The following is a 13,507-nucleotide window of genomic DNA, read 5'->3' as shown; positions in this document are numbered from 1 at the left end:
ACAATACTAACAAGAATGATTTACTACTTATATGCTTTTCTTCTATACACAGGCATAATAATATAAAGAAACACACTTCACTAACACAGAGAAACTTGAGTCTAATTGCACCAATAGTGTCTCAATCACTAAAACATGAAGATTTCCTGGATTTCTCTCAAGTAAAACAACATCAAAACCTGAAATCACTTACATTAAGTTGCATGGCTGGCATTAAAAAAAAACACACTACATGTCTTGGAAATAAAAATACAGGGGTAAACATATCAGTATGAAAACATCAGAAGTCAGTTGTGTGTGTTAGTATGGGATTGGTCCGTAATAAGCTGTATAAGCAGCTACGATCCCGGCTGTTTCAGCCATGTGTTCACAGGCCAGATTCACTTCACACACCTCTCGCAAACTGAAGGACGGAAAGACAAAATAATCACCATGAGAATCACAACACACACTTTGCTTCACCAGTCAGTTATGAACAATCAAATCATGTGATCAGTCAGTTGATGACGAGTGTCGGCTGACAAACATTGCTATTATTCCCATTAAAGGATTAGTTCACTTTCAAATAAAATTTCCTGATAATTTACTCACCCCCATGTCATCCAAGATGCTTCATGTCTTTCTTTCTTCAGTCGAAAAGAAATGAAGGTTTTTGAGGAAAACATTCCAGGATTTTTCTCCATATAGTGGACTTCACTGGACACCAAATGGTTGAAGGTCAAAATTACAGTTACAGTGCAGCTTGAATTAACGATACAATCGGTAATTTAAAAAAAAAAAAAAAATGTAAATTTATATGCTTTATATAAACAAATGTTCGCCTTCTAAGTGCTAACGCCAAAACCGCGTTTGATTCTTCACCAGAATGTCCAGTTCCCTATTCAACTACGGAAAAAAATGGAACTGGCGCTGCATTCGTTCCGTAAGTAAATAGGGAAGGCGTGAATAAGCGTAAACTTTTTGAAGAATACGGAAACGCGGTTTTGGCGGAAGCACTTAGAAGGTTTTTGTGTTTATAAAGCATCAAAAAATGAGTGATGGTTTCCTAGATAAGACTCTTATTTTGTCTGGGATCATTTAAAGCCCTTTGAAGCTGCACTGAAACTGTAATTTTGACCTTCAACTGTTTGGAGGCCATTGAAGTCCACTATAAGGAGAATAATCCTGGAATGTTTTCATCAAAAACCTTCATTTCTTTTCGACTGAAGAAAGAAAGACATGAACATCTTGAATGACATGAGGGTGAGTAAATTATCAGGAAAATTTATTTGAAAGTGAACTAATCCTTTAAGTTATAAAAACATTATATTTGAATGTTATCTGAATGTTTAAACAGCAAGTTTTTTCTGGGTAATGTGAACGTTAAGGGAACATTCCATGTTGTCAGTTTGCAAACATTATTGGAATGTTTCAGAATGTTCAGAGAACATTTAAAAGTAACAAGTGTAACATTTAAATTAGAACATTAGATGAACATTCCAAAAAAAATCGTTCTATGAATGATGCATAAATAATGTGTTTTGAGAACATTATTAAATCCCACTATTAAACGTTCCAAGAACGCTACTGGAAGAATGTTTGTTCATAACTTTATGAGAACCTTGCCAGAACGTTCTGAGAACGTTTCCTGTTAGAAGACAGATCTGTGTAGTTCACATCAGTGTGACAGCATCATTTATCTAACACTGTCAAATGTGTGTGTGTGTGTGTGTGTGTGTGTGTGTGTGTGTGTGTGTGTGTGTGTGTGTGTGTGTGTGTGTGTGTGTGATTCACCTCTCCAGCTGTTGAGGACTCAGATTGGCCGCCGGTGTTCCTGCTCTCCGGTGCCGCAGCAGTGGAAGCCGCCACATCCCTCTTCAGCAGCACGTGAGGGGCAGGCGTGCCTGAAAACAGACAAAAAACACTTTTAGTTCACCATATCATAAGTTGAACCCAATGAGAAACACAGATAGTCACGAGACGGGTTGTTTCTCACCTTCAGCGCTGACAGAGTTTGATTCAGAGGAGGATGAGGATGAATCTGAGGCAGAATCAGACGCGGAGTCAGATGCGGAGTCGGATGTGGAGTCGGATGCAGAATCAGATGCAGAGTCGGACTCAGAGGAAGAGGAAGCGGAATCAGAGTCTGAGGCAGATGAGGATGCTGATGAAGAGGCAGTATCAGTAGGAGCTCCGGATGGAGGAACCACCACATCCACGACCACCACATCGTCTGCAGGCTCCGTGTACACTAGACACACATAGAACACACCGTTAAGGGTTCACTTACACAACGAGCTTCGAGATGTTATATTGAGCGTGTCTCACCTCCCATAGATGCGCAGACAGACAGCAGAGCGCAGATGGTGAGGAGCTTCAGGGTCTTCATGTTTCTTCAGGTGGTGGGTTCTTCTCTCAGTCGATGGCGTCTGTGTTGTTCGTTTCTTCTGTGTCTGTCATCCGTCTGGTCGCCGGTGTGTTTATACTCTCACTGTCACCCACACACACTGTTACAAGAGTTTGTGATTGGTTTGAGAATCGAGTAACGTCCTTGCCCCTTTCTGCATTCCAAAACCAACACACACACACATGTGTTCCAGCAACCGCAGGCTGGCAAACAGACACACATGCACCTAAACGTAGGAAACCGAGCCAAACCACTAACAAACATGCCATGAACGGCCCGTCACAGAGTGACCCGTCGCTGGCTGAGTTTAATGAAACGCCCGCCATGTCTGTGGGAAATGTAGGCGATGCTTCTAAATGTAAAACGTATATTTTTCCTCTAAATTCTAAGCAATGGTCATTCCATGGCCCAAATGTTCCTGGATCAGGTCAGATGGACACTCTGGGATTCAAGAAACTAGTGTATGAGAAAAATCTCACGGGAAAAGACCTGTGGATCCCTGTGTCGTTTCTGTTATGTAAGAGTCGATTCTGCAGATATTAGTCTGGCAAATGCAATAAAACCAGTTTGCTTCCGTTCAATCCTAAATATATACACCAACTTAGTAAACAGAACGTGGGTCACATCACATGAAACATGTTATTAGGGTTTACAGGGATCCCCCATAATGCTCCGCTTCAGTTGTGGGCCCGATATATATGGTATATGTTTGTGTGATTGAGAACATACCATGTTGTTTATATTTAAAGCTCATTATAATGACTAACTCTAAAAGAAAACTTCAAAAACACTTATTTACTTTATTTTTGAGACACTTTTCTTTTTGAGATTGTGCCCAAAACGAGCCATATTTAGCTTACATCTGGAGACGTTTATCAATAAATTTGTCCCCAAACCACTAACCAGTTAAAATTTTAACTTGGGGGCTGTTCTGGGGGCATGTTTGAAATTCCATATAGAATGCAATAAGATACAAGAGCTGCTCACAGGGATCCAGGTTCGAGTCCCAAGATGCAACAGATGCCCATTCTGTTTCTGACGTAGCTACTACACGTGTTTGGGCTGCTACTGATTTGGAGCATTTGATTTGACACATCCAGTGCAAAAATTACATCACTGTAGACAACACTATACACATAGCTATGTTGATCTGTAATATAAAACACTTGAAAAAGAAAAAAAACCCTGAAATGTGAAAGTGACAACTCTGAAGATCATCTTAATTGAGTATCTTTCCTTATTTTGATTTTACTAATTAAAAAATGTCATGTTAGGATTAGAAAGATTGAAGTTATTTGAGTTATAAGTAGCACTATTGTGTGATATTACTTATAGTCAGGGTTGGGGAGTAACAAAATACATGTAACTTAGTATGCGTATTTAAAATACAAAATTTGAGTAACTGTATTTCATTACAGGTTACATTTTAAATGGGTGGTAATCAAATTACAGTTACATCCAAAAAGTATTTTAGATTAGCAAAGTGATTACTTTGAATTTTAATGCCATTTATTTCATTTAAACATTAATGTAAACTGTGACAAGCAATTATTGTAAACAACAATTGATGATTCTCTGACTCTGACAATCTACGAAATCATCCTAAGCTACATTTCTGCTCATAAGGTTCATACCCCTTTCAGAACATGCAACATTTTAATAATTTTAACAAAGAGGGTTCATAAAATTGCATGTTATATTTATTTAGTACTGTCCTGAATACGTTATTTAACATAACAGATGTTTACACTCAACAAATGACCGACTTTATAAAAATTGCCCCATTTCTAAATTTAAATACCCATGAATCTTAACTGTCCTGTCATTACCTGAATGATCCACGACTGTTTTCATGTTTTGCGATAGTACTTTGTGAGTTTTTATCTCACAATTCTGATTTGTTTTCCTTGCAATTGCAAGTTTGCATCTCACAATTCAGACTTTTTTTTTCTTTTTTCTTTCTCAGAATTACAATTCTGTTTTTATAAAGTCAGAATTGGGAGATATAGGCCCGGTTTCACAGACAGGGCTTAGATTAAGCCCAGATTAGCCCTTAGTTCAATTAGGAAGTATCTTTTATAAATGTACCATAGAAAAAAAAAATTACTGGTGTGCATCTTGACACAAAACAATGGCACTGACATATTTTAAGATGTCAATACACATATTTTAATATGTCGATACACGTTGCTTTCATGCAGCTCAAACATGCATTTTAGTCTAGGACTAACTTAATCCTTGTCTGTGAAACCGGGGATTAACTCACAATTGCAAGTTATAAAGTCAGAATTGCGGGACTTTTTTCTGGAAAATTGCAAATTTACATCTCACAATTCTGACTTCTTTTCTCGCAATTCTGACTTTATAACTCATAATTGAAACTTTATATCATGCAAATCTGTGGAAAAAAGTCAGAATTGTGAGATAAAAACTCGCAATTACCTTTTTTGTGTTACATACTTAATAGTATTTCAAAGTATTCTAAAGTATTTAGATTAAGTTACACAACTTGGGTAATCTAATGAAATATGTTACAAATTACTTTTCAAAGTATGTATTTTGTAATCTGTAGTGAAATACATTTTAAAAGTAACCTACCCATCCCTGCTTATAGTTCAATAAACAATAAGTAAAACTCACATTTTAGACAGAAAATATTCATATTTTTTTGCTCAGACAACAAAAATAGTTCCAAACAAAGACAGAAAAAGCACTGCAAATCACAAGTTGTGTTACAGCGAATTGGTTGAGTGAATAATTCAATGACTATGTTTTGTTTTGTTTTGTTTTTTAAATATTGTTAAACAAATCAGTTTAATAATCTGTAACTTACTTGTATTGTTCCTAAATTATTGCTGAATTCTTAACCACATAGTACTAGCATTCTACTCTTACTATTTCTGCCATAGAAACATATAAAAGTAGTAAGAGTAGTATACTGTTCTGAATTCAGCATATGTTTTCAAACTAATCATTTGAACAAATTAATCAACGACTCACTGGTTTTGTTTGTAATTGCTTCAATGTTTTTAAAAGTGCAGTGTGTAAAATTTGGGAGGATCTATTGACAGAAATGCAATATACATAACTATGTTTTCCATTTCTATCTACATACACTGTGGGTCCCCTTACATGTTAAGCCACCATTTTGCACTGGCATGTTTCTACAGTAGCCCTAAACGGACAAACTGTTCTACGGATTGCGTTTAGTCACTATGTTGTTCTTCTAAATCATTCTTGTTTTAGAGGCAGCTTGCATCATCACTACGTTGAATACACATGAAGAATTAGTAGTAGTAGTAGTCATCTGGTTTATCAGAAGCACAGACCATTCTTTGTTAGAAGTAAGAAGAGACCTCATTGCTTGACTGGCTACTCTCTTCTGTCTCAGACGACAACATCTGTCTTGTGTCGGCCAGACGGCCACCATAGCTTCTCTATGTGCTTCGAAAGGGAGGGGTGAGCGCCGTTGGTTGCAGTTCACAACCTCACCACTAGATGCCACTAAAATTTACACACTGCACCTTTAAACAAATTGGTTGAATAATTGATATAAATCATTTTCTCATAGAGACAGTCACATGTTGCCACCTACTGGTGTAACTCTGTAACTTGCAGAAAGTGTCATAAATCACGCCACTGATACACAGACTGACAGACAGTCTGGAACGAACACAAACGGAGTGAAACAGTCACAGTGTCGTTCGACTGTTATAACAATCTAGTTTGACCAATCAGATTAGAGGACCAGAACTAACTGTTGATGATGGACAACACACTCAATATTGATTGCCAAATATAGTAACCTTTTCTCACAGTAGGACATACAAATGACAACAGATGAAAACACTCAGGCAGAGATGTGACCTGTCCTGTTTTAACCTCTCTCTCTCTTTGTGTGTGTGTGTGTGTGTGTGTGTGCGCGAGAACATCATACAGAGAGAAATGAGTTTTGGCCGGTCTGCTGTGTAATTTCCATGTCTAGGTTCTGTTTGGTCCGTTGGGTTTTGTTTAGTGTCTCAGTGGAAAGTCCTTCACAGAAATATAGCAGCGCTGTGAGTTGTGTTCAGTACTGTCCATCCACCTTATAATTTTCAGTGTTGTGTGGATGAATGTTTTTATATGTTTGAAAGTTTCCCCAGTGCAAAAGCTGCAGAACAAGTTCATCCAGAAGCAAACGAAGATTAGATGGACGTCTGATAAAGGATCTGATCCTGTTGAGCTCCTGCTGCATTTAGAGGTTTGGTGTGACTCTCATCTCTTTAGCAACATGCCAAAGAGATCCATACAAACAGTTCTCAAGAGTCGAGAGAGAGAGAGAGAGAGAGAGAGAGAGAGAGAGAGTTCATGTAGTGCTCTGATGTGGCTTAAACTCTGGTATCCACCATCACAGTAGACACCACAAACAAAACCACAAGATTTGTTTGTGTGTGTGTGTTAGTGTTATATAAAAGCAGCTGTATAGATAGTTTTGAATATTTCTGAGCTGTATGTCTGCAAACTTCCGATAATTACAGTGAGAGTTTGTCTGTTTTTAGCTTGTAATGTTTTTAGCAGAATGGATTCTTGACTCTGAGTCGTTGCTGTGAACCAAACCTCCACTGAGTCCAATGATATCAACATTATTTCATAGATAAAATCAGTTTTAATTAAAATTTCACTACTTCAACTTGAGAAAATGCAATTCGTCCTGCACTTTCTGTTCAACCTCATTGTGCTGTGACATTCCTCTTGAACAATAATCATTTGACCTTCCTGATGTGACATTATAAAAGTCTTTACAATGTTCAAACAGACATCAGATTCTCTTCATCAGTGTTTCATAATGTTTATACTTTGCCATCATCAAATTCGGGATTTCAGTGGGAAAATCGTAGTAAATAATGTAATGTGGTCCAAAGATATTTGCTACTCGTAGCTGTTTTCACACTGACCTTCACCTTGTAACATGTTGAATGTTATCTCCAGAGTTAAATCAACTCTGTTCAGAGTACATATGGTCCCTCTCTAAATAGTGCTAAAATAACACTAAAGCAGAGTTAAAGTTAATGAGATAATTAAGCAATTAATTAAGTGATGATTGTGCATTAGTGATGAACACCTGCTGTTAACAAGCAGAATCACTGAAGAAAAGAGAAACACAAGAACTACAACTGACTTCAGTCACAGCCTTATTAATTGCTTAATTATCTCATTAACTTTAACTCTGCTTCAGTGTTACTGAGCAGATTTTATGTAACTCTGGGGATTTTACTGTGTAGAGAAAGAGAAAAGGTTAGAAATTATAAATTATGCTATTACTCTACACAGCTGCAATGATTGTGGGTAATAGTTTAACCCTTTCATGCATAGAGGCCACTACAGTGGACAGCTATTCAATAGTTGTTTTCTCCTATATAAATGAGTCTGAATGTCAGATTTGCACATCAGTCACTACATTGGACGCTAATTTGTCATGCAATACACTGCCACCCACTGGTCAACGTTTGCAAGTGCAAAAAAAAATTCTCTAAAACAAGATGGCAGACAGAATAGCACATGTGCCTTGCAGGGGAGGAATGTCTGTCCATTCCTTCTATTCTAGCAGACCCTTGCAGGTACAAAAAATATGAGGACATCAAGCAACAACTAAGAAGCAATATAATTGTTAAAATATCCAAGTATTGATTTTGTGATTTGAGGAAATTGTGATTAATCATGTGTCCACTCAAGTGGACATCATGCATCGCTGGCTATATTTAGAATACAATTTATAGTATTGCTTTTTTTTTTGTTTTGTTTTTTGAAATATGCCATCTGCAGTAATGTTTTGGCAGAAAATCAATTTAATTTTTATTATAGCAATATTTTGTGCATATTAGTTTTATCATGAGAGTGATGATCCTTGAAAAAAACTCTATAAACTGTACTATTAATTGTAGTCTAAATATAGCCAGTGATGCATGATGTCCACACATGATTAATCAATTTCCTCAAATCACAAAATCAATACTTGGATTGATATTGCTCCTTGATGTCCTCATGTTTTTTAGTCAATACAGTGGCAGTGGACCCTAATGTGTCATGCAATACACTGCCACCAACTGGTCAACTTTTGCAAGTGCAAAAAAAAAAAAAAAAAACAGATTGTTAAAAGTTCTGGAATATGTTCAAAATACATGAACACAATGTTAAAGAGCAAAAAAACATGTTTTATAGTGTTTACAATATGTATTTTTAATAATTGTTTTCTCAAACACATATTTCATTGGTTCCTCAAATGCGCGTTGTCCACTCTAGTGGACATTTCACCAACTCCTTGAAAAATGCATGTTTGAAAAAAATGAAGGTGATTTTTTTTTTTTTTCATGCCTAAAGAGTAATAAAAACACTTTTGAAAAAAATCCTGAAGTAGCCTTTCATAATTCGTGCATGAAAGGGTTAAGAACTAAAAGCCCACATCTTTCAAGAAGTAATCTGAATGTTAGTGGAAATAAGAGGAATAAGATCAGTGTGTACCTAGCTAACAAAAACATTGTTGCCATTATGTTATTTCTGAATGATCCCTAAACTTTCAATGCATACAGCTATTTTTAAATGTTTTGTTTATGCAAACACAAAGGGAACATTCCATTTAATAATTAAGCAAATGTTACAAATGTTGTGGGAATGTTACTTTCAAATGTTCTCTGAATTAAAAAAAAAAAAAAAAAAACATTAGACATATGCAACAGGAAAAAAAACATAAATAACAATGTCTCAACATTTTTCTGTTTACTATTAAAGAGCAGATAACTCTGAATGAACGTTCTATTAACGTTACTGGAAGGATGTTTGTTCATAACTTTGAGAGAACCTTACCAGAACGTTCTGAGAACATTCCTAGCTAACAAGGAACGTTCTGACAAGGTTCTCTCAAGCATATGTTGCACAGTATCTCTCTCTCACACACACACACACTCATGCAGGTGATGCTTCAGTTTGTGCTGCAGTGTTTCATGAACTGACTGCTGATGGACTTCTGCTCTGTCACTCATGCAGGTCAGCACGAGTCCTGTGAGGAGCACAGTAAACACGAGTGAGAAGAAATAAGACACATTATCAGCTGTCTGTCACTCATCTGTCTGTGTGCGTCTCTGTCTCATAACCTCGCTCTGAGGACACATCACCATGCGTCTCGCTGCAGATTATTCTACAAATGTCACGGCAGCAGTTCACACAAATAAACACAAACTCAGCCTATGTTTGCTTTCCAAGATTTTTGGAGATTGTAACTCCCGCTTCCGCTCAGTAAACGAAAACCGCTCATTATCCACATTCGGCCCGGCTCAAGAATCCAGACGGCTTTCAGCACATTTAGATCTCCGTCTCTTAATCCTCAATCATTGCAGTTTACAGCTTTACAATGTGGCGTGTGCACACTATATATATATGTCACAGCCAGACTCAGTGCTTCCCGTTTTGTGTGAGAAATGTAAACCTAATCACCTTTAATTCTTCACGACTCGTTCTGTCCTTCATTGCTGTTTTAGGACTTTGTGCATTAGAGTCTTATGCATAGCTAACAGGGAACATTCTCAGAACGTTCTGGCAAGGTTCTCTCAAAGTTAAGAACAAACATTCTTCCAGTAACATCAACAGAACATTCGTTCTGCATCCGAAATCACATACTGTAGGTACTACACTGTAAAAAAAAAATATGATTTTATGGTGAAGTAAATACTACAGAGAAAACAAATTTTACATGAAAAAGTTAGTTCAGGCAAGAATTTAAAAAACTAAGTAAATTCTATATTAGTACTCTGTTTAAGATAGTAGAAATTAAAGTGTAAATATTATAAAATTAAGTAAAACTACTGAACTTTTCTGATTCTGGTGTTCCCATCATACACTGGGCCTTGAATAATTAATGAGGTAGGTTTTTGCTGTTTTCCAGCTGTTTTTACACTGTTTCATCATTGCTTTTGTGGTTATGTTTAGTAACTTGCCATTTTGTGACATTTGGAGTTCATTTTCTTCTCAAAATGGCACATTCACACTCAAAAATGATCCATCGAATGTTACCATCATTGTGTATTGTGTACCAAGTGTTGAGGTCTTTGTGTTCAAACACTTTGTCACTTTTATCATATAGATAAGGGCCGTTTCTCAAAACCAAGTTCGTAAACTTCGGACTCGCGTCATTGATAGTTATGACTTGGCAAGTTCGACTCAGGAGAACGAACTCTCGTAAACGGGAGAACACATGTCCGGTGATTCTGCAAATGGAACAGCAGCGTTCTTGATAACGTCACTCAGCTCGCTCTGGCTTCTCCGGTTATCTCTGTATGTATATTTTAGCCAAGAATAAAACGAAATTTGTTATAAAACACCACTCTGCCTCTTTTCGTTTTATTTAAAAAACAAACAAAAACATATTAATCGTCTCAGGCAACGAGTGATTGATTATCTGCAATGTGCATATATTTATAATAAAACGAAATATTAAACAACCCTGCCTCTTTTCGTATATATTTCAAAAATATTAAATGTAATACTATTTGTGCATAGCCTGATTAACTTCACTGTAATAAAATGAAATAGGCTATAACATAAAACAAAACCATGTCTCTATTTGTTTTATGTCAGTTTTAATGATCAATAATAGCCATTATAAAAGGTAAGAATATACAATAAGAAATAAAGCAAACAATTCAGTAAAGCGTACAAAATCAGCGCTTTAGTAGGATACAAAAGTTAAATAGCCATATATAAAGTTATGAAACGTCACGTTGCCCTCAGCCAAAACGGAGCCAGCGGCAAACGTCAGAAGGACTAGCCGAGGTAAGGCTGCTCTCGGCTGGGTACATGAGCGCTGAGCGTCCGGTGATCGCCTGGATCTCACAACTCCGACAACGTCAGATCAAATTGTCAGAAAGGCGCAATCTTTATCAATAAACCACAAATTTGAGCTTTAAATCAGCACATTCTCGCCTGAAAAACTCTTAAAACTACATATCATGACATAAAAACAGTAATATGTTTAAATTATGCGGGGTTTCTCCTTTACTATTGACGCTTGCTGGTTAGTGCGAGATGCATTCTGGGATACCTGGCTGTCTCAAGTCTGCACAAGTCACCTCTCGATGCATCCTCGATAAAAGGGGTGGATCAAGAACACATCCGGGAATTTGAACTGAACTTGGCTAGATGCGAACTTTGAATTGGCCCTGCGTTCCATTCGGACATCCCTATGTACTTCAAAGGACAGCGACTGATGACGTCAAGGAGGAGTTTGTGCACTGCGCCCTTTGTTTAAGTCCACAAGATCTATGTATTTTAAACATTTAAATGACTGATAAAAGGAGCTGTAAAGTATTTTTGTTTAAGTACAATGTCGTTTTGACCATAATAATGTACCAAATCGAACTCGTTTAAATATTACATACATTTATAGGTAAAAAATATTACAATATACATTTATAGGTAAAAATCGAACTCCTAACCTCCTGTTCCCACTGTGAATCAATCTATTGTATTATTTACCCTTAAATCCTTCATTCCGAAGGGCCCTGAAGTGGCCAGTTAGATGTTTGGAAGTAAAGCATAATTTAATTAAAGGTGCTAAAGAGGATCTTTTCGTCGACTGAGAAACCAAAGACTGTTACTGAGTTTTTGAAATGAGCGCATGCGTAAGAATTTCGAGGGAACGCCTCCCAAAACTCGTGCACGAGTATTGGAACACTAGTGTTTACCACCGGCATTCGCTGTGTCGTGTTAGTGGATTCATTATGTCGGACTCACCGCAGGTAACTCATAATCTGCAGTTGTTACTCCTGTCTCCTGACAAAAACATTGCATGCGGCGCCTGTAGAGTGGAAAGTTACTGGAGCGCGCAGCTGCGCTCGTCTCTCACAAGGAACGTCATGGCAGTGATTGACAAGCCAGAGGGCCAATCGTTTACGCGATGATCGCGTAAACAATTGGCTGATGTTTTTAAGGCCCTACCTCGTGCACAGATGATGTATATTAATATTATTCCTTTCAGTGCACCTAATAAATAGTCTTTTATCAGTTAGTAAAGACAGTTTCAAGTAATATTGCAAAAATGTATAAAACAAAACATCCTCTTTAGCACCTTTAAGTGTTATATTGTTTGAGTGAAATGTATTGCAAAATAAACTTCTACTGAGTAGAAATTACTCAACCTTTTACTGTCCAAGTTAAAATTACTTATTGTCTTTGTTAATTTTACTTAGTTAAGTAGAGTTACTTAACTCCATATTTGAAATGTACTTAAAAAAATATGTGTGCAAAAACTTGCGAAAGAAAAATTAAGTAAATTTTACGGTGTATATTTGGTTTAAAACTTTGCAATCATTAAAAAAAGCACATTTTATATAGTATCCTATGTAGCCTACAACATCCGCCATGTTGTCATTGTCATGTGACCTACGCCGTCAGTTGCATCGCTTCACTTCCATTCATAAATCCTCTCCCATGGCCTCATGGGATAGTAAAGTGTCTATCGAATACGCACTTTAAAATCTCGCCAGAAGAAGTAGGCCATCCGGGTAATTTTCGCCTATATATTGTTTTATGAATAGGGTCTGTCCAAATCCCCTCACTTGCAGTCTTTACACTTGACATAGTTCCTGTATTTGGCTCAACTGAAGACTGTAAGTGTGTGTAGAACTTTTAATTACCCAATGGGTCACACACAGGCCTTCATTTTTTAATTTTCAAAATAAACTTCTGAATGTCTGTTCAGTAGTCCCTGTGTAACAGGCGACACCATTTAGTAATTGTGGTGTTTCTAATTAACTGATAAAAAAGCAGTTGCAAATGTTATGCAAAATACACATGCTCATCTTTGCACCAATAAATAATGTGCAACACTTTATGTTTTACTACCTTTATGTGGAATGTTTTCCTCAACATCTTGCGATTTCAGGGCACACAAATTCCTGAACGTAATGCATGATGGGATACGCTTAGCCTCGAATACCACTCCAAAGTCTGGGTTTAGTGAGCTTTGGCGTTTTAAGACCTGGGACAGTCTTGCACACTGACATCCAAGACAGCAAGTGTAGGTGTAGGCACTATAAATTCAGTCAAAGTTTTTCGTCTACTATATAGTATGTAAGTAGGCATGTTCGAATG

At 37.0% G+C, this 13,507-nt stretch overlaps 1 protein-coding gene across 1 annotated transcript; it reads right to left on the bottom strand.

Moving 5' to 3' along the window:
* Positions 1–4: 4 nt before the first annotated feature.
* bglapl (bone gamma-carboxyglutamate (gla) protein, like) lies at positions 5–2,465 on the bottom strand. The gene is made up of 4 exons (XM_048200866.1): positions 2,308–2,465; positions 1,976–2,230; positions 1,774–1,883; positions 5–403 (listed from the first exon to the last, which is right to left on the bottom strand). The coding sequence occupies exons 1-4, from the start codon at positions 2,366–2,368 to the stop codon at positions 386–388; spliced, it is 444 nt and encodes a 147-aa protein (XP_048056823.1). The 5' UTR covers positions 2,369–2,465; the 3' UTR covers positions 5–385.
* Between the last annotated feature and the right edge of the window lie 11,042 nt (positions 2,466–13,507).

This window comes from Megalobrama amblycephala, linkage group LG8, assembly GCF_018812025.1.
Source record: "Megalobrama amblycephala isolate DHTTF-2021 linkage group LG8, ASM1881202v1, whole genome shotgun sequence".
NCBI classification, from domain to species: Eukaryota; Metazoa; Chordata; class Actinopteri; order Cypriniformes; family Xenocyprididae; genus Megalobrama; species Megalobrama amblycephala.
Note: the sequence above shows the minus strand (reverse complement) of the source record. Positions and strands in the feature narration are given on the sequence as shown.